Source organism: Watersipora subatra, chromosome 3 (assembly GCF_963576615.1).
Source record: "Watersipora subatra chromosome 3, tzWatSuba1.1, whole genome shotgun sequence".
Taxonomy (NCBI): Eukaryota; Metazoa; Bryozoa; class Gymnolaemata; order Cheilostomatida; family Watersiporidae; genus Watersipora; species Watersipora subatra.
This window is the reverse complement of record NC_088710.1, coordinates 61,890,957-61,918,616: the sequence shown is the minus strand read 5'-3', so window position 1 is coordinate 61,918,616 and position 27,660 is coordinate 61,890,957. Positions and strand designations below refer to the sequence as shown.

The 27,660-nt window shown below is 37.0% G+C and overlaps 2 protein-coding genes across 5 annotated transcripts; one reads left to right on the top strand and one right to left on the bottom strand.

The window, feature by feature from the left end:
* The first annotated feature begins 2,438 nt into the window (after positions 1-2,438).
* On the top strand, positions 2,439-21,459 carry LOC137392043 (importin-11-like). Of its 3 annotated transcripts, XM_068078653.1 has the most exons (24): positions 2,439-2,573; positions 2,723-2,823; positions 2,930-3,002; positions 3,165-3,371; positions 4,506-4,638; positions 5,233-5,340; positions 5,797-5,867; positions 6,619-6,814; positions 7,870-8,022; positions 10,996-11,036; positions 11,154-11,292; positions 13,665-13,770; positions 14,426-14,589; positions 15,418-15,524; positions 15,884-16,048; positions 16,895-17,087; positions 17,452-17,531; positions 17,662-17,742; positions 17,904-18,002; positions 18,772-18,885; positions 19,585-19,706; positions 20,212-20,313; positions 20,587-20,668; positions 21,136-21,459. In XM_068078653.1, the coding sequence occupies exons 1-24, from the start codon at positions 2,439-2,441 to the stop codon at positions 21,295-21,297; spliced, it is 2,934 nt and encodes a 977-aa protein (XP_067934754.1). In that variant the 3' UTR covers positions 21,298-21,459. The 3 variants fall into 3 exon arrangements, 1 of the variants encoding a protein (XP_067934754.1); XR_010978204.1 differs by lacking the exon at positions 21,136-21,459 and having other exon boundaries at positions 20,217-20,313; positions 20,587-20,633; XR_010978205.1 differs by lacking the exons at positions 20,212-20,313; positions 20,587-20,668; positions 21,136-21,459 and having other exon boundaries at positions 18,745-18,885; positions 19,585-19,618.
* Positions 21,460-21,543: 84 nt separating this feature from the next.
* LOC137392044 (uncharacterized) lies at positions 21,544-24,373 on the bottom strand. 2 transcript variants are annotated; one of them, XM_068078654.1, is made up of 4 exons: positions 24,268-24,373; positions 23,675-23,905; positions 23,325-23,473; positions 21,544-23,110 (listed from the first exon to the last, which is right to left on the bottom strand). In XM_068078654.1, the coding sequence occupies exons 2-4, from the start codon at positions 23,862-23,864 to the stop codon at positions 21,836-21,838; spliced, it is 1,614 nt and encodes a 537-aa protein (XP_067934755.1). In that variant the 5' UTR covers positions 23,865-23,905; positions 24,268-24,373; the 3' UTR covers positions 21,544-21,835. The 2 variants fall into 2 exon arrangements, with proteins under 2 accessions (XP_067934755.1, XP_067934756.1); XM_068078655.1 differs by lacking the exon at positions 24,268-24,373 and adding an exon at positions 24,002-24,107.
* Between the last annotated feature and the right edge of the window lie 3,287 nt (positions 24,374-27,660).

Here is a 27,660-nt window from a genome sequence, read left to right as displayed (position 1 = left end):
CCCAAAACGGGCAGGGGTGGGGGCAAACCCCCTACCTTTTCCCCCTGGTTCAGGTCCTATGGATAGGAGTACAGGCCACGCCGCTACAGCTATACTGTAGATTGATCATACTATGCAACAATTGAGCGAACAATTTGAAAGAGTATTTCAAATCATTCTCAAATGATTCGGGATTTGAATTCGTTATTGGGGTGATTCGATTTGATTTGCTTCGAATCTGCTGACAAGGGTGGGGGATTTGACTTGATTTGTAGTTCGCCGGATATGATTTGATTTGAGTCATAAAGAGTCATTTGAAAGCAGCTCTGCTGTTATGTGATGCTATGTCCTTCATATTCTGCTATACCTACATATCATCCACATGCAGCATTTTTTAACATATCTTTCAGTATATACATGTCTATAGTTTCATGCATTCGTTTTCCTTATTTTATCTCATAAAAAGGCTATCACGTTGACGTTGTTTTATTATTGTAAGGTACTAATGCTGTATCTGCCTTGACATCATACTGTCTGTGCTGTTATACATGTAAATTTTACTGATAGTAAACTTTATCAACACAATTACATTTCTGTTGCACTGTTTGTATATACCATGTCAAAACACAGGCTATAGATGAAGAACTGGTGAGCCATGATTAGTGTTTAAGTATGTAGAAGTCTCCATTCAATAAATGCTCAGCAGTGCAATAGCAAAATATTTTGTAGAATTTCTTAAAACGTGCAAAATTTTTCAATACAGCCAGTTTGAAGAACTTCAGTTTGCCTAGTAACGTTAATTTCATTATCAGTTCTCTATACAAAAATAGGACAACTCCGATTTGAGGGGTTTGAGACTGATGCATTGTAGACTAGATGTAAAACACATTGCAAATTGCCATTGTTCTCCCCAACATTATTGGCATGTATGACTGCATATTTGTATGCATGGTCTGATCAGCACAAAAATTTCAGTAAACTGCACATTTGGAGTTGTTTTACAGTATGAAAGACAACGCTCAATAAACCTTTTGCTGTATGTGAATCTGTTCCCGTGGACGGGTAATACAGCTACAGGCCTGCCAACCCAAGAATGGGGCAATGCGTGAGATTTGGTTTTGGGGCAATTGATGTATCAATGATAGTATATATAAAATTGTGGAAATTGGGGCGAAAATCTCACGCATTTCTCACTTTTTCTTTGGGGTGATTGCGTGAGTCTCACGCCCAATGCATGAGAGTTGGCAGGTATGTACAGCTAGTCAACATATAAAGAATTATTTTTTCCATAAATACCCCAATCAAACACGAACTGATATGGGTAAGATTTTAATTACGAGTCTGTACAACAAGCGTTGCGATACCCGAGAACCGTTCGCAATCTGGGTTGAGCCTGTGCGACCACGCCGTAGCGTAACCATTTTACTTTTCCACACACGAGCTTACTAAATTTTTCCCAGCAACGGTAATTCTATTTTACCGTGGCCCGAATATGTGTTATGCATAATAGGCCACACTAGCGAGTTAATTATATTGCCATTCTTCCAGTGTATGTCCATTTACGTTTTGTATTTACATGTTATAGTACGAGCATGCATTATCGCTTCGAAGGATTTTATTCTTTTGGCTACTTTTATTCAGCTCTAGCATGCACTTACGGCTCTAACTGATAATAAATATATGTTTGACATTTGTTGTTATCTGTTCTGCTTCTAGCAATGATAAATGACATGCACCAACATATGGAACAACAATTTTGTTGCAGTAAACAGTATTTACTGGTAATTTAATAGCAACATAGTTATCTACTTTCTCAAAAGTATTTCAATTCAAAGCTAACTGATTAATTAGACGATTAATTTTATTTAATAGAAAATGCAGACACTTAGGTTCAAGTCTGGTTTATAATATTTAGCCAAACAAAACGTAAAACTATGAATAATTGTTTTCATGTAGATTCTAGAAAAGGAAATATAACGTAGGTTAAGAAAGCTAGGTGGATCTTCTTTAAATAAAGGTATTCAATTTGGCTGGCTTAAGCGCAAAAGCATAAGAGGTGCACGTTTACATTAAATTTTAGCGAAAACAATCTAACAAAAAAGCTTGGCAAGCAGTGTTGTACAATCATGGACTAGTAATTTAGGTCAGTGCTTATCAAGATAGCGAAGTTGTTTTGCTTGAATGATAAAACATTGTCGTATTCTTTTAATCTCGGTTGTCACTGTTTATTTCAACATACACACCGACATAAACCTGAGCTCTATTGTGATGTAAGATGTTGAAAAAAAACAACCTTTTCTTCAGAGCCAACAACTGTAGTTGGCGCAAACTGTTTCATACCGTTTTTGAGAATGGGAATTTATGGCAAGAGTTGCAGGCGTTTTGTCTTCCATACCCAATACCTTTGGTAAGATTGGTCTGCTTACCGCTTACTTCAGTAAACGATATTGCAGTAAACAATGGAAGGTGGTAGTGGGTCTCATGTTGTGAATGTTCTGCACCAAACCCTCAGCAGTGACTCGGAGACTCTTTGTTCTGCTCAGCAGAAACTGCTGAAATGGGAAGCAGAAGCAGGTTTCTATTCTGAACTTATGGTTAGTAATAGAGTATATGTTGTAGGCTTATAGCCGTATTACTTGCTTTGCACTAAATAGTGTCATTTAGGTAGAAAATAGTGAAATTACACTGTTGTATTTTTTTCTCTTTTCAATGCTGCATTCATTGAGATTCTTGTTATCGGCAGCGTATTTTTACCAACAAGAACAACGATGTGAATGTAAGGTGGCAAGCTATCCTTTATGTAAAGAATGGCGTTGAAAGAAATTGGAGACGGCATTCACCGACGTAAGTTAAATTCTATGATTATTGTGTACTGCTGGCAAAGGATAATTGACAAATTTTTTTATTTAATTTTTTTATAATTTTTGACATGTTAATAATTCATTTGCAGAGCCATAAAAGAGGATGAAAAAATAGGCATAAGGTCTATGCTGTTGGAGAATTTTCATGAGCCTGCTAACCAGGTAGGCGTCTTAGTATGCTACACGTATGATCGTTAGAGCGATCAAACCAGGCAAAACCATAGACTTTTTTTAGAATATTTTTTGCATAATTGTTTAAAGTACTTGAAAGAGATAGATGAGCAATAAGATTTTTGAATGAGTATGTCTATTGTCTTATTTTAGCTTGCCACTCAACTCGCTGTTGTTATTGGCAAAATAGCCCGTCTAGATTGCCCTAAAGAGTGGCCTGAACTACTTGGCACACTTATGAATGCTCTAGCCAGCGAAACAGATCAGCTTAGACTTCAGCGGATATTGCTCTCTTTCTATCAGGTCATTAAAGGCTTGTCTAGCAAACGTCTCGCTCATGACAGGAAGGTGTTTGAAGAGGTAAGTTATTCTCTCCTGTAAGTTTGGTAAAACTGATGCTAATCCCCTTGGTCGTTGTGTGACTGTCCGCTTGTTTACTGTAAAGAATTTATGCGGTCGCCTTTGCTAGCTCCACATGGGTAACTCAGTGTGTTTGAGTTTATATATATATTTTGCTCAATTTATGCAGTTACAATAAAGAACATGCAAAATAACATATACAGGTGCCAATGGGCTCTGCTTTTTAGCTTGCACACAACATTCTTTTATAGGCGATTAGCCCTGCCTTCTATATTGGGTCGGGCTGGCTAGGCTCATGCTTGGCCCATCACATTACCCTAGTTTCTTGAGAGATACAGTGCACCCCGGGTTACGGCATCCCTGTTTTATGGTTTTTCTGCTTTACTATCATGTAGAACTGGATGTTTTTCATCCCCTTATTACGACTTTTTTTCGGCTTACGACATCAACAAAAATGTCTCTCGAAATTCGAGTTTGTCGACTGGTGTACTGAATACGTCGGAATAATGAATATGCTGATATGCTATTTGCCGAAATCTCTCCCACAACGCCTGAAAGAGATGATGCTCACTCTCTCTCAGTTAAGCATTCTTTGTGCTTTGTAAATGCTTGATATTTTGCGCGAGTGAAACGGAAATCAGTGAAAAGTAAGTGAAAGAGAAAATTTATTGTGCGTTTTAGCGTTTAGTATAATATTTGCTATAAAATTTAATTCATTGTACGTATATAACTATACAATTACATATACAACTTTAGTTCATTAGCCATGGGTCCTAAGATTGATAACGTGATTAAAGGAAAAGTAAGAATCATAACCATAATCATAAGCAGATCGTAACTACTAAATACACTAAAGTTATTGCAGGTAACTATAGTTACCAAGGTTAATATACTAGTTTGTTGCTAATTTTTAATATTTACAGTACGTATATAAAATTTTGGTTTTTTATTAGGAGGTAAACATTTGCCTTAGATAATTACTATGGGTTTTTGTACTCCTCTATACCAAATTTTTGCCTTATGACGCCAACACCGGGAAAATTAATGTCGTATGGCGAGCGTCCACTGTACTCAGATATTGTGAATTTTTACTCAGCTTCCATCGGCATTAAGATAATTCCTTGTTCTTTGTAGCTTACTATGAATATATTTGACACAATCGTGGGCTTGTGGGATAACCAGATGTCTCAGTTTGGGAGTATACTTGGAGAGGGTGACATAAACTCGGCACATGTGATGCTGCAGTATGCGCATCTGACACTTAAAGGCAGGTGTTTTTTTAAAGACATTTGGTAGTGATGTAGAGCAGACACCTAATGCTATATGCATATACTTATCTGACCCCCTGACACCTGATGTTATACCCACATAATTATCTGATACCCTGAAACCTAATGCCATATGTGTATACTTATCTGACCCCCTGACTACTGATGCTATGTGCTCATACTTATCTGACACCCTGACACCTAATGCTATATGTGTATACTTATCTGACACCCTGACACCTAATGCTATATGCGTATACCTATCCGACAACCTGACACCTGATGCTATGTGCCCATACTTATCTGACACCCTACAAGGGGGATTTTGTGATTCGCACACTATTATACTTCTCAAGCACTTATACTCCATATCATTTTGCTTCCTTTTACCGAGCGCAGCGTGATTTGGTTATTAGACCATAGAATATTAGCCAATAGAAATTTAAAAAAAATCTTTTATATTTACAAAATGGTAATTTGTTGATATCTACTTGTCTGTTTCAATGCTCAAGTCATCATCTATGCGTAACTGTTCAGTGAAGGGATAGTAATTGCCATATGGATAGTCCTTTATGTGTGGTTTGTCTCTGCAGTCCTTCGAAAACTCGTCATATTTGGGTTCAAGTCTAAGACGATGACGGAGAGTGCTATGAAGTTTGTACATACTTGCTTCTACGGCATACAGAACATGCTACGAGCAGGTGTGTACTTCGATGGCATACAAAACATGCTAAATCAGTTATGCGCTTTTACAACATATCCAACATGCTACAAGTAGATATGTACTTCTATATCACCATTGCTACAAGTTAGTAGAGGCTTCTGTCTTTTATAGAATACAATCTTTTTATCACCCTTTACCCTTATCAAGCGCCATCTCACTATACATCAATGCCTACTGCCTTGCAACAGCAATAAATGAGGTATTTATAAAGACAAATGGAACTGATAACATTTCTCTGTACTTCTCTGTATTTCCAAACGAATGTTTTATTCACTTGTGATCATATGGAACAGATGCAACACTTCACATATCCTGCTCTCCTTGGTCAATGCTTATCTTAATGGATATTAAGTTTACATTTTTAGAAATGGTGTCATTATTTAGATGAATATTGCTGGTAAGTATGAAGTTTGATAGAAGTTTCTTTTTGCAGGGAGTCATTATCCAGGGCTAATTAACCAGAGTGAAACGTGGAATAAGATTCTCTTGCTCTATACAAAAATTGTGAGTCAAACCATACAGTGCTCTATGGCAGTTAGTGGATATTAGTGTATTACAGTTACTGGATATTAGTGTATTACAGTTACTGGATATTAGTGTATTACAGTTACTGGATATTAGTGTATTACAGTTTGTGGATATTAGTGTATTACAGTTACTGGATATTAGTGTATTACAGTTACTGGATATTAGTGTATTACAGTTACTGGATATTAGTGTATTACAGTTTGTGGATATTAGTGTATTACAGTTACTGGATATTAGTGTATTACAGTTACTGGATATTAGTGTATTACAGTTACTGGATATTAGTGTATTACAGTTTGTGGATATTAGTGTATTACAGTTACTGGATATTAGTGTATTACAGTTACTGGATATTAGTGTATTACAGTTTGTGGATATTAGTGTATTACAGTTTGTGGATATTAGTGTATTACAGTTACTGGATATTAGTGTATTACAGTTACTGGATATTAGTGTATTACAGTTACTGGATATTAGTGTATTACAGTTACTGGATATTAGTGTATTACAGTTACTGGATATTAGTGTATTACAGTTACTGGATATTAGTGTATTACAGTTACTGGATATTATTGTATTGCAGTAACTGAATGTTATTGTATTACAGTTACTGGATGTTATTGTATTGCAATTACTGGATATTAGTGTATTGCAGTTACTGGATATTAGTGTATTGCAGTTAGTGTATATTATTGCATTGCAGTTAACATATTTTGCTGTATTGCAGTTACTGGACATGCTTAATTACCATCCAGAGCGGTATGTGGATTGCATTGAGTCATCTCTTGAGCTGGTCTGCAATCTATGCTTCAAGGAGATGCCCGCCAAAGGAACATGCGAGAGATTCACTGTTAACCTGCTCAACATTATGAAAGACATTCTCAACAGTGACAGCTACAGACCCCCTAACATCAGAGGAAACGGTAATTCCTTGATATCGCCATTCTCTTGTGGCTTTCTTGTGTTTGGTGTAAGGGTTTTTAGTAGATACCTTCTAATTTGGTGTTTTTAGTAGATATCTCTCTCATATGATGTTGTTAGTAGATATCTCTCTCATATGATGTTGTTAGTAGATATCTCTCTCATATGGTGTTGTTAGTAGATACCTCTCTCATATGATGTTGTTAGTAGACATCTCTCTCATATGATGTTGCTAGTAGATATCTCTCTCATATGATGTTGTTAGTAGATATCTCTCTCATATGGTGTTGTTAGTAGATATCTCTCTCCTATGATGTTGTTAGTAGACACCTCCCTCATATGATGTTGTTAGTAGATATCTCTCTCATATGGTGTTGTTAGTAGACATCTCCCTGATATGATGTTGTTAGTAGACATCTCCCTCATATGGTGTTGTTAGTAGATATCTCTCTCATATGGTGTTGTTAGTAGATATCTCTCTCATATGATGTTGTTAGTAGACATCTCCCTCATATGGTGCTGTTAGTAGATATCTCTCTCATATGGTGTTGTTAGTAGACATCTCCCTCATATGATGTTATTAGTAGATATCTCCCTCATATGGTGTTGTTAGTAGACATCTCCCTCATATGATGTTGTTAGTAGACATCTCCCTCATATGATGTTATTAGTAGATATCTCCCTCGTATGATGTTGTTAGTAGATATCTCTCTCATATGATGTTGTTAGTAGACACCTCCCTCATATGATGTTATTAGTAGATATCTCCCTCATATGATGTTGTTAGTAGATATCTCTCTCATATGGTGTTGTTAGTAGATATCTCTCTCATATGATGTTGTTAGTACACACCTCCCTCATTTGGTGTTGTTAGTAGATATCTCTCTCATATGATGTTGCTAGTAGATATTTCCCTCATATGGTGTTGATAATAGATATCTCTCTCATATGATGTTGTTAGTAGACATCTCTCTCATATGATGTGGTTAGTAGATATTTCCCTCATATGGTGCTGTTAGTAGGTATCTCTTAACATGAATTAAATGGTGATTGTTAGATGAAAATGGGTTTCCAATGAAAGCGCACAAAACCATTCGGGCAGCTATGACATCATCAATTCTGAAGGACATACTCAAGGTGTTAGTGTATAACTACCTCCTGCTCAGTGCTGATGATTTGCGACTATGGACTGAAGACCCTGAAGAGTATGGTACGTACATCTGTGTACAGCGGAGAGCAGTGAGTCGTATGTATTAAAGAATAACGTATATACAGCTTTGTACTGTGGAGTACACATGTGTAAGACATATGTATGGTGTGTACAACTGTGTGCAGCTGTGTACAGAGAAGTACACTGAGAAATATGTATTGAGAGATATAGTGTGTACTATTGCGTAAAAAGGAGCATGTTGAGAAATATATATGTGAGGTGTGCAGAACTGTGGACCGGGTGAGATTCACAAGAGATATGGGCCTATGAACTATATAAGTGAAGAGAAAATATAATGTGTACTGAAACTTCCTTAAAAACTCTATTCACTTCTAATACTTGATTGGATTGTAATCAGCTGTCATGAAATGATGTAATTGGAGGTTACAATCGTGCATTGAATAGTCACTTCACATTGAGAGTTGGAGAGTTCTTATTTCTATGTTTATTTTAGCCAATAGATGTTCACTCATTACAAGCTTTTCTTTCAAGTTGATACTATGTAATAAGTATATATACTTATTACATATTATATACTGTCATGAAATGTGGTGATCAGTGGAGCATATATTTATTTATTTTTACAGTCTGTTAACAATACAAGCAAATCAAATATATGCACATGTATGTACAATAAATAATTGGCGGATAAGCCAAACAGTAAAATAGACCTCTAAAAGTTGTTTTTACAAAGTTTAAGTGTTGCAGATTGTTAGTGTTTTATTCTTGGGTGTTGCATTAAAAAATTCAAACATGTTTCATGTGTTTCTACAATATTGCAATGAAAAAAAATTGAAAATTTTGTCCAATTTTTTACTAAATCATTTCAAAGACAAACAACTCTTTTAGGATGTTTTTAAAAAAACATTGTCTTTTATTATGTTTCTCACAACTCAATGTTACATGCGAAGTATTTATTAACATATTTGGTACTAAATTTACTTTATTTTGTCTTTTTATAATATTTTGAGTAAAATAAAATGATATTATTAAATAATGTATATTGATATACATATAATATACCGTATTATGTCACAAAAATGTTATTACACTTTTTGAGGTACCTTCCTGACATAATCACAGCATTTGCAAAAAGAAGTTTTGATTATTTAATGTAATGAACTTAGATACGTCGGGGATACTCGGCACGGATAGACCAAACAACCTTTCATAGCATGAATAGAAATGCTTATATTTTAGCATAGCCTCATAGCGAATAGTAAATAATGCTAATTTTTTTTGGTTTCGTGTTTTGTTTTTTCAGTTCCAAGATTTTTTTGTAGCAAATATTCTCAAGCTGCACGAGGTAAAATTTGAGGCTCGCATTGCAGCCCATCTCTGTACTTGTGAGCATTTGTCACACGCTCATATTCTCTTGAAACCTTCTTAAACTAGGTACATAACTAATGTTTGAGACTCGTATTCTCATGGAACCTTCTTAAACTGGGTACGTAACTAATGTTTGAGACTCGTATTCTCATGGGACCTTAAACTAGGTACATAACTAATGTTTGAGACTCGTATTCTCATGGAACCTTTTTAAACTAGGTACATAACTAATGTTTGAGACTCGTATTCTCATGGGGCCTTCTTAAACTAGGTACATAACTAGTGTTTGAGACTCATATTCTCATGAGACCTTCTTAAACTAGGTACATAACTAATGTTTGAGACTCGTATTCTCATGGAACCTTTTTAAACTAGGTACGTAACTAATGTTTGAGACTCATATTCTCATGGGACCTTCTTAAACTAGGTACATAACTAATGTTTGAGACTCGTATTCTCTTGAGACCTTCTTAAACTAGGTACATAACTAATGTTTGAGACTCGTATTCCCTTGGAACCTTCTTAAACTAGGTACATAACTAATGTTTGAGACTCATATTCTCATGGAACCTTCTTAAACTAGGTACATAACTAGTGTTTGAGACTCATATTCTCATTGGACCTTCTTAAACTAGGTACATAACTAGTGTTTGAGACTCATATTCTCATTGGACCTTCTTAAACTAGGTACATAACTAATGTTTGAGACTCGTATTCTCATGGAACCTTCTTAAACTAGGTACATAACTAATGTTTGAGACTCATATTCTCATGGAACCTTCTTAAACTAGGTACATAACTAATGTTTGAGACTCGTATTCTCATGGAACCTTCTTAAACTGGGTACGTAACTAATGTTTGAGACTCGTATTCTCATGGGACCTTAAACTAGGTACATAACTAATGTTTGAGACTCGTATTCTCATGGAACCTTCTTAAACTAGGTACATAACTAATGTTTGAGACTCATATTCTCATGAGACTTTCTTAAACTAGGTACGTTTGCGAAGTATTTTTGGGATGTGTCTCTTTCTGAGCTCCTGCATACTTTAACTGTGTTATTTGGACAGCGCAGCTGTACATACCTAAAAAGGATGCGCCAATTGCTGGCATTCTTCATGTATGTCTAAACCAAATAATACCATGTTGCTGTATTTAATACCATGTTGCTGTATTTAGTTCTGTGCAAATATGTCTTCAGTGTTTTATTTACTTTCTAGAAAGTTAACAGTATTCAAACTTTTGTGTGTTTTGTCCAATTTAACAGCTAAAATGAGTTCACTCTACTAACTAGCATGGCTAACTAATACCTAGCATCTGTTGCTGAGGAGTCTCTTCATTTGATTTTAGTACCATTCGTACCATTTATATTCTGCATTTTACACCAGAAAGCCAGCTTTGATAGCTCCTCCAATCAGATATAAAAATGATTATTTTTAAAGCTTTCTTGGCTACCTAGGATTTGTTAAATAGAGATTAATATAGAAGGGTCAAGGGCTCTTTGAACTCTATGTGCAGGTCTAAAGCATATGGAAAATTACTGCAACTAACTGGATCTATCTGTACTACACAAACATATTTTGAACCAGCTTGCAAAAGATAACACTTAGCGACCAATCAGATAACACTATTTTCTATTTGTAGTTAATGAGGAAGGGGGAGACTCCTACAAGTACACTATTCATGTAAGCTGTTGCAGTGTTTTGTTTGCAGACTTGTGTCCTTTAGTACCCTGTTCACAGCATTTATGTACATGTGGTGATAAATCCATGTTTCACAGCAGAATTATTTTCCATTCTTAGGCTTGTGTGGAGACACTCCTTGCGACTCTATTTAGGGAGTTTAAGCCAGTGCTCTGTGACGTGCTTCTTGACATGGTCAAGGAGACAGAGACAACCATTGATGTCAATAATATGAAAGCTATTCTTACAAGAGATGCCTGTGAGTTGTCCGCTCATGTCATGTTGCTATAGCTGTGCATACTGTATAGTTGATGAACGCTGATTCTATTCCGTCAGCTATTATGGCAGACAATCATTACACTGTTATCTGTCACTAGGCAAAATTATTGTCATGAGATATGTAATTTTGTACAGCCCTACTTGAATATTCTTTGTACAAAGAAGACCTGGAACCAACATACTAAACACTAGAAATTCCACTGTCATACAGCCCACGACCAAAGTGATATTGGAAAAAAGAAAGGGTACTGATGGTTGAAAATTGCAATATTAGCAGTCAAATAGGATAACTGCAATGGTAGCTGTAATGTACTGGGTGTGGGTGTTATTATATACAACAAATAGCAATAATGAAAGGAAAAGATTATATGTTTATATCTCTCCTCCTGCAAAAAGAGAAATGCAATATCGGCCAATATTAGAAGTAAAATGCACTGATATAGATTTTTAGAAAATCTGTACTACGTAGCCATTTTTCTGTAGTCATCCAAACTTATAATTAATTATTGTAATAATCTCATAAGAACTGTTAAAAAATATCATCGTCATTTCCTTCACTTATACTTCGTTGGACATCAGTTAGAATACGAAAGTACAGTACTCAAATGTGTCGGCAAATGAAATTAAAATGAAAACATTGAAATCAGCAAGAATGAAACGATTTCTGTACTCTTATGTTAATTGCCGAAACTTTCGGTAATTCTACAATGCTATAGACTGGTGAAAAGTGCACGTTTTTTTCGTGAAATGCGCAAGACTTTATCGTTCTATTCTCGGTCGCTCGGCGTTTCAATTTCCGGTCTTCACTTTTATTAAACCAAGCTTTTCAAGCGTTTTGTGACGATTTTCGTCCTAATAAATCTGTCTATTTATGTATAATCCGATCAGATGGGTTAGTTTTAGGAATTTGCGGTAATCTTTCAAAGGCTTGGTAACATATTTAAATAGGTTTATATGCGTTTTGTATCATTATTATACTTAAACGACTTTACTGAAAAATAGTTTAATTTGTTGATAGGATTTCGTTGCAAGGGTTTGGTGACGGCCGTTAACGGACAATTTTTCGGGAGTTGTGTGCACATGTGCATTAATCATAAATCTCCCAATCAATCGCTTCACTCTTGTTTGGTCGTGGGATCATTTTATGTCACGGCTTTGTTTTGTAATGAATTTTGTTTCTCTTTCTACAGTCATACCTCAACATATGAGCTTAATGCGCTCTGGGAGCTCGTATCTCTATGCAATATTTCTTATATAAAGTAACTAAATACAAATTAATTCATTGCCATTCTAGGAGAAAACCATTTAAAACCAGTATATTATGATGGAAAAACGTCTTTTTAATAGTTATAAATCAGTGCCATCGCTCACAAAGCAATAAATTACTATTTAGTGGTTGCGATTTGTGATAAAATGCAACATTACTATGTACAGTACTGTATGGAGTTTTTACTTTCAAGACAGATGTAGTGGCTAACAGCTGTGTGAGAGAGACTAGACAACAATGCGTTTGCTACACTAGACTTATTTGACTCTACGTAACATAACATAAACTTAACTTAAATTTACCTAAACTCAATGTAACTTAAATGAGTTTAGCGGGTATATCACGCAGGATTCTTTTCATTCGAATTTGTGTAGGTTTGCTTTCATCGGAGATAAACGCTGGAAACAAATAGTTTATGCGCAGCAGGGTTTTTATTTTGTTTAAAAGATTTCATTCGTTTTATCCAAGTTTTTTTAGCTAACTCGTTTATGGCCTCTTTGTGTGAAGGCATGCAAGCGAAACTTTATGATAAAGAAACTAGCATTGCAGGTGTGTGACCTATACTCGCTAAGAATAATTGTAAGGCCTCTTCATTTCCACGATGGTTTCCACATTCATTCATTCCACCATGATGAATTTAAGCTCTCTTAGTTTAGCGTATTAAACACACGTAAAGCTGTTTTAATATTTTCCTCAACTTTAATTTTGCTTTCGTTATAATTTTTTATCTGTTTCCGGGTTGACGCTTTTTGCCTCATTTTCACTATAACTTTTAGCCAACCTTATTAAAAAAAAACTTTTTTTAAACTGACTATATGATAAACAACGAATGATTCTGTTCTTGAAAGCGGTCTCTCGCGTACTTGGCCATTTAATGGCCATTGTGAATCGGCTCGTGTGATCGTATCTCAAAGGTTTCTCAGATCTCAAGGCAGTAACTTGCTCAAAATTTTGCTTGTATCTCAGTTTTCTCGTATGTCAGGGCACTCGTATGTCAAGGTATGACTGTAAACAATTAATCAGTACTTGGTTTAACTATGCTACCAACCTTTCACTGTTCTAAAAACTATTTCCTATTGTTTCAGTATATAATGCCTTTGGCCTAGCGGCCTACGACATTTACGATGAAGTGGATTTTGATTACCGACTACATAGATATCTCAGCACGGAACTCGATGAAACCCATCCAAAGTGAGTCAATTCTTCTACCAGCTTTGTAACTGTATTTATGAACACTGTAGAGTTTAACTTATTAGTGTCTTGTGATTCTGCATGTTCTTTCGATTTCTGTAGTTATAAAATATAACAGATACAACCACAGTATTTGATTTCAAGGAAGCTTGGTCTTTGCTCGGTAAAGTTTTATATTTATACCTTCCGTTGTGACCTCTGTTTGGAATTAGCCTGTATTAACCAGCTGGTTTGTGACGAGGTCTGCATCAATGCGATGCTTTCGCATTAACGTTGTAGTTATTAGGTTAAAGCTGCTCAACTGGTTTTGCAACAGTACGAGAATTCCTATCTTTTTAAGCATTAAAAGTCTGTCTTGAATGAAAATCATTTTTTAGTGAAAATGGCTGCTATTCATCACTTGAGCTTCAACCTTAATGCCAGCACTCACCTAACAATCGAGTCTGACCAACTCGTCTGCTTTTTCTCTCGCTGGTAAACCTGGCTCGGTGATAAAACAAGGCTGCAGTTTTGTTAAGCTTGTCAAGTTATGTTGTGGTTTAGCTCTTGTCACTGTTACAATTTCTATCGACGAATAAAAGTTGCTTGGCAAATATTTGATACATGATAACGGTCTGTTTGTTTTAATTGTAAACAAACTTGTGAATTTATTTAGCTACCGCATAGTGAAGCGTAGAGTGGTCTGGGTTATTGGAAAGTGGGTGGCCGTCAAGTTGTCCACATCGTCTCGACCGATTGTGTATGAACTTATCCTCAGGCTACTTGATCGAGCAGAAGACTTGGTTGTAAGAATTGAAGCAGCTCTCACCCTCCAAGCAGGCTAGTACCATCCGCAAATATAGTAGATGAAAATAGGAGCTCAAAGCAGTTGCACATATAATCTACATATATACATGTTTGTTACTAAATCCCCCTTTGTTATGTACGTTGTGCATTTCGTTTCATTTGTTATCTACGTGTGTGCACTCATGTTTTGTGCTGGCGAACGTTTGGTGGTCTGTGTCTGCGTGTTTATGCATTTACACATTTTTTGACCGGTTTCGTTCCAAAAATATTTGATTTCAAAACTTTGATTGGTTCCTAAAAACAGCATTTTTTCGTGAGTTGTGAGCTTCTTCTTCATACTGTGACCTAACTCATCCCCCAGTGTAATAACAAAGTGTGGCAAAGTATTTGACTCCTGGTGATGGTGGACGCCAACTTAGTATTTTAGAGCAAAGTTCTTCAGGATTACTTAGTGCTGGCCCTGGCATTGCATCTGTTTTGTGCTATTTTTATGTTCAGAAGTCGAATTAACCCGCTTTCAGTACAATTACGTTAAATGTCATTTATATTTTCAAGTCTATGTCATTTATTTTATTTGAAAAATAATCATAAGATCTCCTGTAAGTTGTACAATAACTTAGTTAAACTGTTCTACATGCTAGCTTAAAGGTCAGGAGACAATGTACCTTTTACTGTCACTCAAGTTCACTTATGTCAGTTGTATGCTATTGGAAGGCACTAATATGAAACCATGTATTGTCAGTGAGACTGATCACGGGTCGTCAGGCAAATATGGAGGGATTGTGTATGTTGTCCAGATAAGATGACTAGCTGTGAGGCTGTATTGAAGCATGTATAATCAGACCTTTCTTTGCTTTGCAGCTGTGGACGACTTCGAATTCAGTTATGCTCAGTTTGCTCCGTACTTGGAGAGAAGTTTTATACTGCTCCTTCAGCTCCTCTCCGATGTCCATTCGTGTGACTCGAAGGTTTGTCTTCTCTTTCATACCCTTAGATAGTCCGCTTGCCAAAGTATACTTATAAAAATAGATATTCTCTTACTTATTGCGCGGTGAATTCTACGCACATCCGCTATTTTTTTTTTTCGTACTGTCTCACATCTTTCCGGCAATTGGATATTGATGCTGTTAAGTATGCTGCATATAATTCTTTTGATCATGGCCTCTTATTGGTTGCAGCACTTTGAGTTTGTTGACATTCTATACTACCATTTTACAAAATATGCGATCAGGTTATGATCCCTTTGAAGTTGAAAGAGTAAACAAATCATTTCTATCTGATGGTATTATCTATAAATGTTACTATTGCTTCCTGTCACTCTTCGCAGATGAAGATTCTATATGTCATGTCTTTCATAATTGAGAAGTCGGGTAAGGAGATAGCGCCCCACTGCCAAGTCCTCATTCAGTGTTTGCCAGCCCTCTGGCAGCAGTCTGAGCAGCACAACATGCTCAGATGTGCCATAGTCAGCACTCTCACCAGTCTCGTGCGGGTATGTATATCACGCAGGATTCTTTTCATTCGAGTTTGTGTAGGTTTGCTTTCATCGGAGATAAACGCTGGAAACAAATAGTTTATACGCAGCAGGGTTTTTCTATTTTGTTTAAAAATTTCATTCGTTTTTTCTGAAATATTTTAGCTAACTCGTTTTTGGCCTCTCTGTGTGAAGGCATGCAAGCACAACTTTATGGTAAAGAAACTAGCATTGCAGGTGTGTGACCTATACTCGCTAAGAATAATTGCAAGGCCTCTTCATTTCCACGATGGTTTCCACATTCATTCATTCCACCATAATGAATTCAAGCTCTCTTAGCTTAGCGCATTATATACACACACATAAAGCTGTTTTAATATTTTCTTCAACTTTAATTTTGCTTTCATCTTAATTTTTATTATCTGTTTCCGGCTTGACGCTTTTTGCCTCACTTTTACTATAACTGTTACTCAACTTTATTAAAACTTTTTTCAAATTGACTCGATGATAATTAATAAGCGATGTTGTTTTTGAAAGCGGCCTCTCGCATACTTGGCCATTTAATGGCCATTTGTGAACCGACTTGTGTGATCGTATCTCAAAGGTTTGTCGTATCTCAAAGAAGTAACTAGCTCGAAATTTTGTTTGTATCTCAGTTTGCTCGTATATTAGAACACTCGTATGTCAAGGTATGACTGTAAACAATGAATCAGTACTTTAACTATGCTACCAACCTTTCACTGTTCTAAAAACTACTTATCATTGTTTCAGTATATGTTTCTAGGCTTTTTTTCTTAGTATTAATGTAACTCAACTTTAAGGTAGATACCCTCATGTCTCACGCTAGACAGTTGTCCTTGACAGGGTTTGTCAAGTGAGAGTCACCAGTTGAGCCATATAGTCCTGCCAGTTATAGAGCTGAGTACAGACACATCGCAGCCAGCCCATGTTTATCTTTTCGAGGACGGTCTCGAGCTTTGGCTAACTGTACTGCAGAATAGCGTTGAGTGCACCCCTCCTCTATTACAACTCTTTAAGGCTATTCCTGTCATCATAGGTGAGTGCTTCATTTGAATTGCCGATTTGCTGTTTTTAGCTGAATTGGTAGCAGGTTTGCATTGAAATTGTCCATCTTTTATCTTGGGGAGCAGTTCATTGCATTCAGTTGATACCTCAACCTAGCGATGCTGAATCTTTCGCGTGTTTTCAAATTTCTGTAGTTTATTTCTTGATTATCTTCTCACAGCCTGTCTTCTTCAAATGCTGCCATGTCATTTAAGTTTATTCCTAGTAAAAATGTTTGAGCGATCGCTGCTATTCGATTCCATGTCAAGAGCAATCAGCTCAGTGTTAAAAAACTGGAGGTAGACAACTTCATGCTCATTGACTTTTAATTTTATGCCCGTCGGTTTATATTGCAGATCTGAGCACTGAGAATCTCAAATGTTGTTTGAAGATTATAGAATCATATGCTCTATTGAGTGCACAATCCCTCTTCTTGGTAAGTCTATGAACAGGATACATCACGTCACTATCTACTTCTTCTATAGCCTGTGTACACGTGTCTCGCTTTTAATTTTTGTGTGAGTCTATTGGAACCTTGAATGTATAAATACATTTATGTTTTTTAGCAATTTGGTAACATGCTGGTGGACAGCCTGTGCTCTTTAGTGACTGATATAAAGTCTGAGGGACTTATTATGGTTCTTAGGGTAAGCAGAGGCCTGTATATCTTACGTCGTACATTACAATTTCTGTTAGACTTGGTTGGGGATGTTTATTTTTACAGAATTGTTTTGACAAGTATTATTTTCTTTGGAAGAACATCTAAGCATACAATTGTGCTCATCCGAAGAAATGCGGTTTATTGCAGGTTGTGGAAACATTTTTTAAACTACTTCCTAACGAATCATCTCAACTATTCAAGAAGCTCTTTATAGAGTGGATTATTCCTTCCGTTCTGGATGGCGAGGTACCAAGTGATACATTTGTCTATTACAATAACTTGTTAAACATTCTGTCTAAAATCCATAATGATAACCGCATGATAAGTTGCCGGTAAAGGGCAAGATATGTTGTTGTCCAAGAGGGACGTTACATAGAAAGTGGCCTATGTTTATTAAATCCGTTAACAAAGTAACAGATGTTCAAGGTGAACTGAGAGAACTAGTTTTCTATGGCTGCGGCTCAACGACTGTAATAGTTGAACATATAGTTGAACACATTTGCTGACATATTTTGTTGGCAGCATGTCTTTTTTTGTTCAGAGTAGCATCTGTCCTTGGGTTGGCTTTTAGTAAATACCTTTAAATTCTTTATCTTCATGATTATGCGTTATCGTAGGCTAGTGTTAGTAGTTGTCCTCTCTCATTCATTAATTTCCTGCAACCTTCAATCTGGCTTTGAGCTACAGTGCGGAAGCGAAGTGCTCAGACTGCTCATAATCACTAGTTTTATTTTTTCTTTGCATTTTTGAACTATAGATGCAACTATAGATGCATCTATAGTTGCATCTATGATCAGGTTCTTATGACTTGGTCTGTTCTTTTATTTGGTTATTAATCACACCAGTGATGAGCAATCAACTAGCAACTTTTGGCCCTTTAGTCAGTCATATAAAAATGCCTGCGCGATTCCTTAATTAACCACCTTAGTTTTTTGGGCGCCTTGACGTTTTGCCCTACTTTTTTATTGCGCGTATGCATCTCTTTCAGTTCATAGTGTGTGGTGTATGTGTCTAGAGTTACCCGATGGTCATGAGCCTCTACCTCTGCCTTGTATCACGGCTTATCATGAATAGCCAGCAACTGTTCCTGCTCTACCTTGCTGAGTACTCACACACACATCATTACCAGGTACTATTTACCTATATGATATACTGTGGTACTAGCACCAGGTACCTTCTACCTATATGGTATACTATGGTACTAACACCAGGTACCTTCTACCTATATGATATACCGTGGTACTAGCACTAGGTACCTTCTACTTATATGATATACTATGGTACTAGCACCAGGTACCTTCTACCTATATGATATACTGTGGTACTAGCACCAGGTACCTTCTACCTATATGGTATACTGTGGTACTAGTACTAGGTACCTTCTACCTATACGATACACTGTGGCACTTACTACAGTCTTCCATTATAAGCTGCTTACAAATGAAGACTGTTAAGGCTATTGTGTCAAGCTGTAGTGTTATCTTTATAGTAGTCTTCTGCAGGCTACTCGGGCTTTTATGTTACACTTTAGTGTTATGATTTCGTTTTTCCATATTGTATTGCTCTATTTTATGGCTCTGTTTGTCCTTTAGTTTTATTGCTCTCCTGTAATGTCTTGTGTGCTACTGGACTTTATTGTTACACTGTAATGTTGTACTGTGGTATGGCAGCCCAGCACTATTTGAGTTACAGTTCATTGTTTCCATGTATTATTGTTTTTGTTTATTACATGAACTGTATTGCGTTTCTCTAGTGCTACACACTCTTATTGTAAACCTGTCTAATCTGCTGGTGTATTCCCTTTCTAATGGTTATTTGTATGATTTAGGAAGCCGATGTCCTGCGTGAGTTCCTGCGCACTTGGTTTGAGAGTTTGGACTGCATTAGCCAATCGGAACGGAGGAAGATATGCGCTCTTGCAATAGCGACTCTAATACCCACGGGTTTAGGGTTAGTTGAGTGCATCCCTACTGTGTGCATTGTAAAGTCAGGAACGGTGTAAATAGTTGTACTATTACACATAAAATATGATAGATGAGATGGTAGGCTAACTGATAACAGTTGAATTCAGTGGCACAGATGCATTTTTGTACTAGTACATTACTAACGCTGGAGACTAACAGCTAGTGCTGTCAGTATTATCTATGTTTAGGGTTTGTTTAGTAGTTTGTTTGCTAAGGTCGCTTTAAAATGTTTGCTCGCAGCGAGTTACAATTTTTTGTCAGTTTCCAGGATACCTTAATAAGGCAATTGCTATCTTTGTTTTAGTTTTGTGCCGATGAGAAAGAACTGCATGTATGGAAACTATTAATGCCGTTTTGTCTTTGGTTTATTATTTTTTACACTTTGTTGTTTATTCTATGCTGTTATAGCCTTATATTTTCTTATCGTCAAGACAGATCATGGGATTTCAGCCTCCATATTTGGTGCTTTCAAATAATTCGTCATCTTGCAGAGCAGCAGCTGAAGGTTTGGATCCGATGGTAAATGCTTGTGTGCAGGTGATGCATGATATCTGTACTAGTATGAGCGTAGAAGGCAAGCTCATCGTCACTGAGTAAGTGTTTTGATTTCTAGCATCTCAAATGCCCTACAGTTTTTTAATCAGCTCTTGATTCAAATAAGAATAGGTAGAGCGTCACAACAGTAGGCATGGTGAAAAGATTGAACCATATGATAAGTTTGAGCAGATGTAGTGCTGATGGTACGACCACCACTGCACAAGAATACATTTAAATTTTCCTGTTTGGTAAAAGACATAGCAATGGCATTTGATTGGCTGTCTAAAAGATTGTGGTGAGACGTTGAACATTCTGGTTTATGTTTGCAGTACGGCTTACCTAGACCCAGAAGACCCGACTCAGGTGACAGAGCTGACCTATAATAACATGCATGAGCAAAGGAAGCAGGAGGTATGTTGTTGTACAAGAGTACTCCTTATTACACTGCTGTTCACTGCACACCTACATGCAACTCCATAAAACTAACAACAATTTACAGTGTCCCAGGCAATTGCATAAATCATTAGAAAGTAGTTTAGTTTTCCATTCCACTCAAACATGAAAATCATTGACATATGTGGTTCATGTATCAAGCTTGTACTGCACATTGTCTTATCACACTGCTAGAAGCATGTTATTATGATGTACTGTACATTGCATACACTTTACAAAACCGGATTCTGCTTCTTGAGGCTGTCTGTGATGATGCTGATCTATGAGATTATGAAAATGAAAGAAGTGCCTTCCTCTAATGCCACATGGCTGCAATTTAGTCATATGGCTGCTAAAATCTTGTCGTCACTAGTTTTTTCTCAACCCACTGTGCATTAGCTCCATATTCAGCTAATTGTTTCCTGTTCTGATCGTTTGCATTTCAGGTATCAAAGCGAGACTTGGTATTCAACATAAAACTACATGAATTTGTATATAGCAAACTGGGAGAATTATGTACAATGATCGGAGAAGGAGGCTATCAGCAGCTCATGTCTACTATCGATCAAGATATTATTTCGCAGTTGCAAAATTTCATGACTTTCTAGGTTTGATCTTATATAATAATTGAGCATTACATTTTTACCTGGTCCAACTTTTTAAGTAGTGACAAAAATTTTGTTTTAGTTTGCAGTTATTTCCACAATCCATCCAAGAAAAGTTGAACCATTTTAATTAGATCCATTTCACACAAATTCATGTTTGTGTAGATGATCTAATTTATACATTTTTGCTTGTATAACTAATATACAGATTTGTAATTTTACATAAATAGTGACTTTTGTACATGTATATGTTGGTTGTACAGATATATATTTTCCAAATGCAGTTTCACATGGTCGGAAACATACTGGCACTAAAGATGGTGAAACAACAAGAAAATGCAATACAAGTATACTATAAAGAATAGGGTTTGATAAATCAATTTGATTATAACAAACCATACGAATTTGAGAATCGCTACTAGCAATTTCCTAATTGCAGTATGAGGTAACACCGGTGCATGAGCTGTCAAATGTACGCCATACAGAACCTTATGATGCATATACATGAATGAACATCAGATGATGCTGAAGAAAGACTTGCTTAGCCTGGGTAGTGCCTCTTGCAGGAACATACCCGATTTATGACATCATCGACATCAGTCATTGAGCTAAGAGTACAATTGTTGATTCTTGCGAGCTTTGGAGCCCCTACGCGCAGTATGTCATAAAGGCATGGCACACTAGGATTGTTTTGACTTGCTCCGTTCAGTCGCTCTACCTTGAGTATTTCGAGAGAAGGCAAATTAACCGACTGGAGATGGAAGCCTCTGCATTGAGATAGGTCAAGGTACTTCAAAGAAGGAGATGCAATGTGGTAGGTGCTGTGATTGCTGCTCGACACCCATACCTCTATCAACAGCTTTTCAAGAGAATTCATCTTAGCAATGTTATCGAACACCTCTTGAGAGGGGTTGCGAATGACACTGTATTGCTTAAGAGCCAGGCAGTGTAGATTTGGTAGCATGCCGAGATACTTGATGACACGTTCAGACCAGCTGAATGGCACAATCAAAGATTTTAGGTTAGGCATTTCTTCGACAAACTCCTCCAAAAAATTGAGAAAATACCTCTCACGCCTCCGAGTTGCATGAAGAAAATCGTTATAACGACATGTGGTCCCCTCAGTAAGCCACAGCGGCTTCACAGGTGTGACATGCCAGTCGATATCTGCATATGTCAGCTGTCCAAAGTCGACACCTCGAAATAAATCTTTTATCAGACCCATCCAGTATTCATTCGCCAAATCAAATGAAATAGATATCCGCCGAACCTTGGCTTTGACATCTATGAGAAACAAGATGTATCTATCGATTCTGGTCATATACCTGTCATAACATTGCTTGTTGCACTGGAACTTACACAGATCTTCGTCGCTATTCAATTCGCCGCTTTCAGAGGGGTAGTAGTTGGCATGTCCGTAGCATAGAACAAATTCTCTCAAGTTCACATTTCTCCAAAGACAAGGCACCCTGAGCATGCAATACCACAACTTTGAGACGAGCATACATTTTCCTTTTTCGATTTGATTCAAATACGAGAATATCTTCAACACGCACTCATTCGGCAGACAGTCAAATAAAGACGTTGTGGTACTACTGTGAACTTTTTGATGCTTTATTACACTGAATGTTCTATCCCATGAGAATTGCGGAGCAGTTTGATTATGCGTATAGAACGTTATTGACCTTCCACAATGTTCTTTGTTGTCCTGATAACTCAGATTACTGTTTATGTCAGCCAATCCACCATTGCGTGTGACAGATATATGCTCCCACACATGCGGTGGACTTTTTAGTCTTTTATGGTCATTAAATACCTAAAAAAATCCAATAACATGCTATACAGTTTGCCAACGGATGGAAATATTTCATTATTGAAAATTTCATTTAGCGAAGACAACTTTTTGACAAAAAGACATTGTCATGTATACCATGTATATTTGTTTGACAAAAGTTGCAGTTTTATTATACATAAAACAACTACAAACACACAGCATACTATAGTAAAGAAGTAAAGTAAACAAATGTTACCTGAACCCTTTGTCTTGTATGTACAAGACTACTACGAGGAGCTCTGAAGTTCCTCCCTAGAGTTTGGCTGGCTTGCTTTTTTATCACTGGCAGTTGAACCGAATGCGTCAATGCTTCTTTTGCTATTTTTCGCTTTTCGGCAGTATTTCCTAGAAAAAATGAAATCTTGCATAAAAATATTGAAGGTTTAAAATCCAATATAAGTAATATTAATACACTGGTAAAAGATATTGATATGACTCCACTTTTTATTTTGTTTTAAGTAAAAATTCCACATAAATGGTAACTAATATTATAAACAAATTCAAATTTTATACACATAGAGCGGAGCAATATTCAATTTTACAAACCTGAAGCCAGTGAATAGTTCTTTTTTATACAAGGAGATGCACTTCTACTGCGACGGGACAAGACCTTAGCTTCACTTTTGTAGTCCACTGGTAAACTACTGCTATGCCGACTAACTATCTGAGGTCTTGAAACATCCTCAACTTCAGCAATCGGATATGTATTTCCAACATATCTGTCAAATAATGTCATCACCACTACCACAAACCTTATAAAACCATCAGCTCACCAGCCTGCAAAAGGTAAAACAGAACATGACTGAAGCTAGATAAACTTTGGCAAACATGACACAGTCACACAGGTAATATAGAGGTAAAAGCAATGCTAACCGACAAACTTCTGAGAATATGAAACTTTGGCAATAGAATAGTGTAGCGTACTTCAGTTTATGAGAAATCAATTCTTTTTCGCAGCAAAATTAAAATACCGACTGCAACAATAAATTCATATATCGAAGGTAAGGTGCGAAGGATATGTTCAGTGCGCAGCAAATTATATGCGTTTGAATGAAAAATAACTTCTCAATCACAATTGTCGTGTGTTAAATGAAAGGATGAAAACATATTTACAAACTCTATAGCAAACTTTTCCTTACCTTCTATACACTGCTAATATTCGCTTCGCGCACTCTTAAGAGAAATTACTTTTCACCAGGTGGAATAATGTTGAAGACTTGTTTACTCCAACTAACACGATCATCTCCCATGTAATTAGCCCAAAATTCGGCATAGCTCACATTTACATTGCAGAATGGTAGCAAACCCGCAAATCTTATAACTGTAAACTTTGGCCAGGTTCAGTGTCGAAATACACCAGTTCGCGTTCCTAGATTTTTGTTATGAGAAAAGACATTTTTCGTGCTGTGATAAGTGTCGCTATGATTTAGTTTTCCTGTCAGGACTGTGAACTAATATTTTTATCAAAATTTAAAACATGAACAGGCTCTTAAACTAGAGTTTTGTGGGAAAGAAAAGAATAGCTGTAGCAAATGCATGCGTAGCTATATGCCTTAGTATCAATACCTGTACGTGGGCGTCGCATCGTCGTTATAAAGCTACGACTGCGGTGAATCAATTAAGTGCTAAACAGCTAATGATGTGTCATGAAATTTAGATTGTTGCTCTATAGAGTTTATTATAGAATACAAAGTAAGCTATAAAGAGCTCAGCCTTGCTACACACAGATGGCAGAGTATGCATGCTTTTTGCATTCCTTTCAAAGTTACCTAAGCGTATTAGTAGCCTACGCAAGAATATCACACGTTCCTCCTCAACAACGGATAAAAATACAACTAGTGTTTTTTTATACAGAAGGAAAATAATAAATTAATAAGAAAAACAAAAGCAACTACAAAAGAAGAAAAATAACAATACTTCGCTACACTATTACAAAATGCACTAAAAACAAAAATTGGGAAACCTAACACCCTTGTTAAGCGAACCAATTTCTCACAATAAAACATGAAACACCATATCACATCTGTAATGCTGTTGAATATATACACTCACCAAATGTTCCACAAGGGAAAAGCCTCGTCTGCAGTTCGTCACATGCTTATATGGTTCGGTAGTCGTCCACATGGACGACTACCGAAGAGTCGTCCACATGGACGACTCTTATAGGCCCATGCATCTGCGTTGCGACCTCTCAATACCAGACTGCCATATGTAACCTAAGTTCCTGCAATACAAATGGGCATGAGGCAGACGCATGCCTATACAACATGTCCTATCTTTTTTAAGCTGGTTAAACAGGCGTCACGCCAAACACAACCAACGAGCACGAAACCTGAACACATATAAGGAAGATATGTTGCATATAAAAGGAACATACCTTTTATTTGCGGATGTTCCTTTGAGATGTATTGAGACTCTTCTGCATAACCGGTTTTCTTGGTTCAGGAATCTTCATCGAGGCTATCGGTGAAGATCAGGTCTTCATTGGTGACCTCACAGAAACTCATCATTACCTAGAAACCGGTACTCCCGGTTCAGGAGTTAGCCTCCTTCAGTGTCAGTGACTTCCACGTACATCGCCCCATCGCCATTGCTAACCAAATCAGCCTCTTCCTCTCCAGGACCTCCATCATTTACAAACACAGTCTCGCCAGCGCTCGGCTCCTTAGGCAGTACCTCCGAAGGCAAAGCCTCCGTACTTTCATTTGACTGAGAGTCCAAGTAAACTGACATTGTGTCCAGTTCACAGTCACCGGTAGTCTCAGACTGAGCCTGATCCTTCTGCGAATGAAACTCCCGAGTCTCAACCTCATCGAACCACGATCTCTGCGAACTGGTATTTGAATCATTGGCCTCATTGACCTCACGGATGTTACCACCTAGACCACCCTCAACAACCACTGTGCTGGCTGGCGTATCACGGTTCTTGCCTGTGTTGCCACTTGCAAATGCCTTGCTGCCATTAACACATCCTCCACCTATACTAACTTTAATTGGCTTGGCAGCGGCACCTGACACCTGCTGGGCATGCTTTTTCAAGCTATCCAGAGCCTCAGACATCTGATTATCAGCATCAAGCTGGCGAACCAGGTCATTCTCCTTTTCTTGAAGCTTGGCAAGAGTTCTGTAGTAGGCAGCTAGGGCCTCCTGTTGGTGTCAGCTTTTCTGGCATCAACTTCCTCCGGCAACAAAAAGTTAAACTGGATATTAGCCAAGAATAACTGAACTTTTTTGACCAAAGGTCGCCTAACTACCTTACCACTTGCCGCAGCCCCATAGCTAATGCTGCAGTTGGGCTTCTTAGGCTTTGGGGCTATCTCCTCAGAGCTGGTACTGGCTCTACTCTCTTCTGGTAGCTTTTTTCCCTTCCGGATGAAAGAGGCTGCTCTTGTCATGCACTCGGACATCAGGTCCCCTACTTTTTCACAGTAGCTGCACACAGCTTCCTGGTATTCCTTCGCCCAATGCCCCTTTCCGCCGCACTTCCTACAAATAGTGGAGCAGCAGCCTACCATAAAGTGCTCAAAAAAAGTGATTTATTTTATATTAGGATGGACAATATGCTGAAATAATGTTCTAGACCAGAATTTTATGCTGATTCTGAATATCTAGTTTCTACACTTCTAAACTAGCCACCAGACTAATTATAATGTATTACGTGATACAATAAATTAATAATATAATTTTTATAATTTACAAGTTCGACCAGTACAGAGCGGGACTGTGATACATCAAACTAGATCCAAATTTGTAGCTGATTTCAAATATCATATAATGAGATTTCAAAAACGCATGGATTTGAATTTATATTACATAATATTATTATGTAAGTTATATGCATAACTTGAAGTATGTATTAAATATAAATTGAGAATACCACTCAATTCCATGTGTTTTTGGACCAAAAATTGAAGCTTGTTCTGAGTATGTAATTGACAATTCTCTCAACTGGCCACAACATTTTCATAATGTATTATGTAATAGGAATTATGTATACATGAATTTAATGATATAATTTCAAATTTCGCCAGTTTATCATTTTGGGAAGGCAAAGAGGTTGCAATACATCAATCAAGATCAGAATTTGTAGCATATTTCAGATTTAATATTTATATCTTTCCAAGTTGCATAGAGTTTAACATATACACAATATTATATAACCATTTATTTGGATGAACATCCTGTCTTACATCGACATAACATGTCTTTCATCACACCAGAAGGCGATGGGTCTGTGTCATCCATGTGATTTTGAGATTTCCATTATACAAAGTCCAGCCATGATTAGTGGGTAGGGGTGGATCAATTGTTGGCTGCACAGCTCTACGCCATATGGCTGCTTGGTAACCAGCTCTCATTACATGCAGCCTCAATTCATCTTCGGTTGGAGGAAGGTTAGCTTGGGAAATCCTTGAGGGAGAGCAATAAACCAAATATCTTACTTCATTGACCTTTTCAGCTGTGTCAATATTATAAAGTCTGCATATGAGTTTCTCTATAGAGTGCTGAGTATCATCATCTACCTCAAACTC

Bases quoted from the DNA above. Each gene is read 5' to 3' on its own strand.
- LOC137392043 (XM_068078653.1), top strand. From the start codon at position 2,439: ATGGAAGGTGGTAGTGGGTCTCATGTTGTGAATGTTCTGCACCAAACC. The intron at 11,037-11,153 runs GTAAGCTGTTGC...TTCCATTCTTAG, and splicing joins CCTACAAGTACACTATTCAT to GCTTGTGTGGAGACACTCCT. The intron at 19,707-20,211 runs GTTAGTTGAGTG...GTCATCTTGCAG, and splicing joins CTAATACCCACGGGTTTAGG to AGCAGCAGCTGAAGGTTTGG.
- LOC137392044 (XM_068078654.1), bottom strand. From the start codon at position 23,864: ATGACATTATTTGACAGATATGTTGGAAATACATATCCGATTGCTGAA. The intron at 23,474-23,674 runs GTTTGTAAAATT...CATTTTTTCTAG, and splicing joins GAACTATTCACTGGCTTCAG to GAAATACTGCCGAAAAGCGA. The intron at 23,111-23,324 runs GTAACATTTGTT...GGATTTTTTTAG, and splicing joins ATACAAGACAAAGGGTTCAG to GTATTTAATGACCATAAAAG.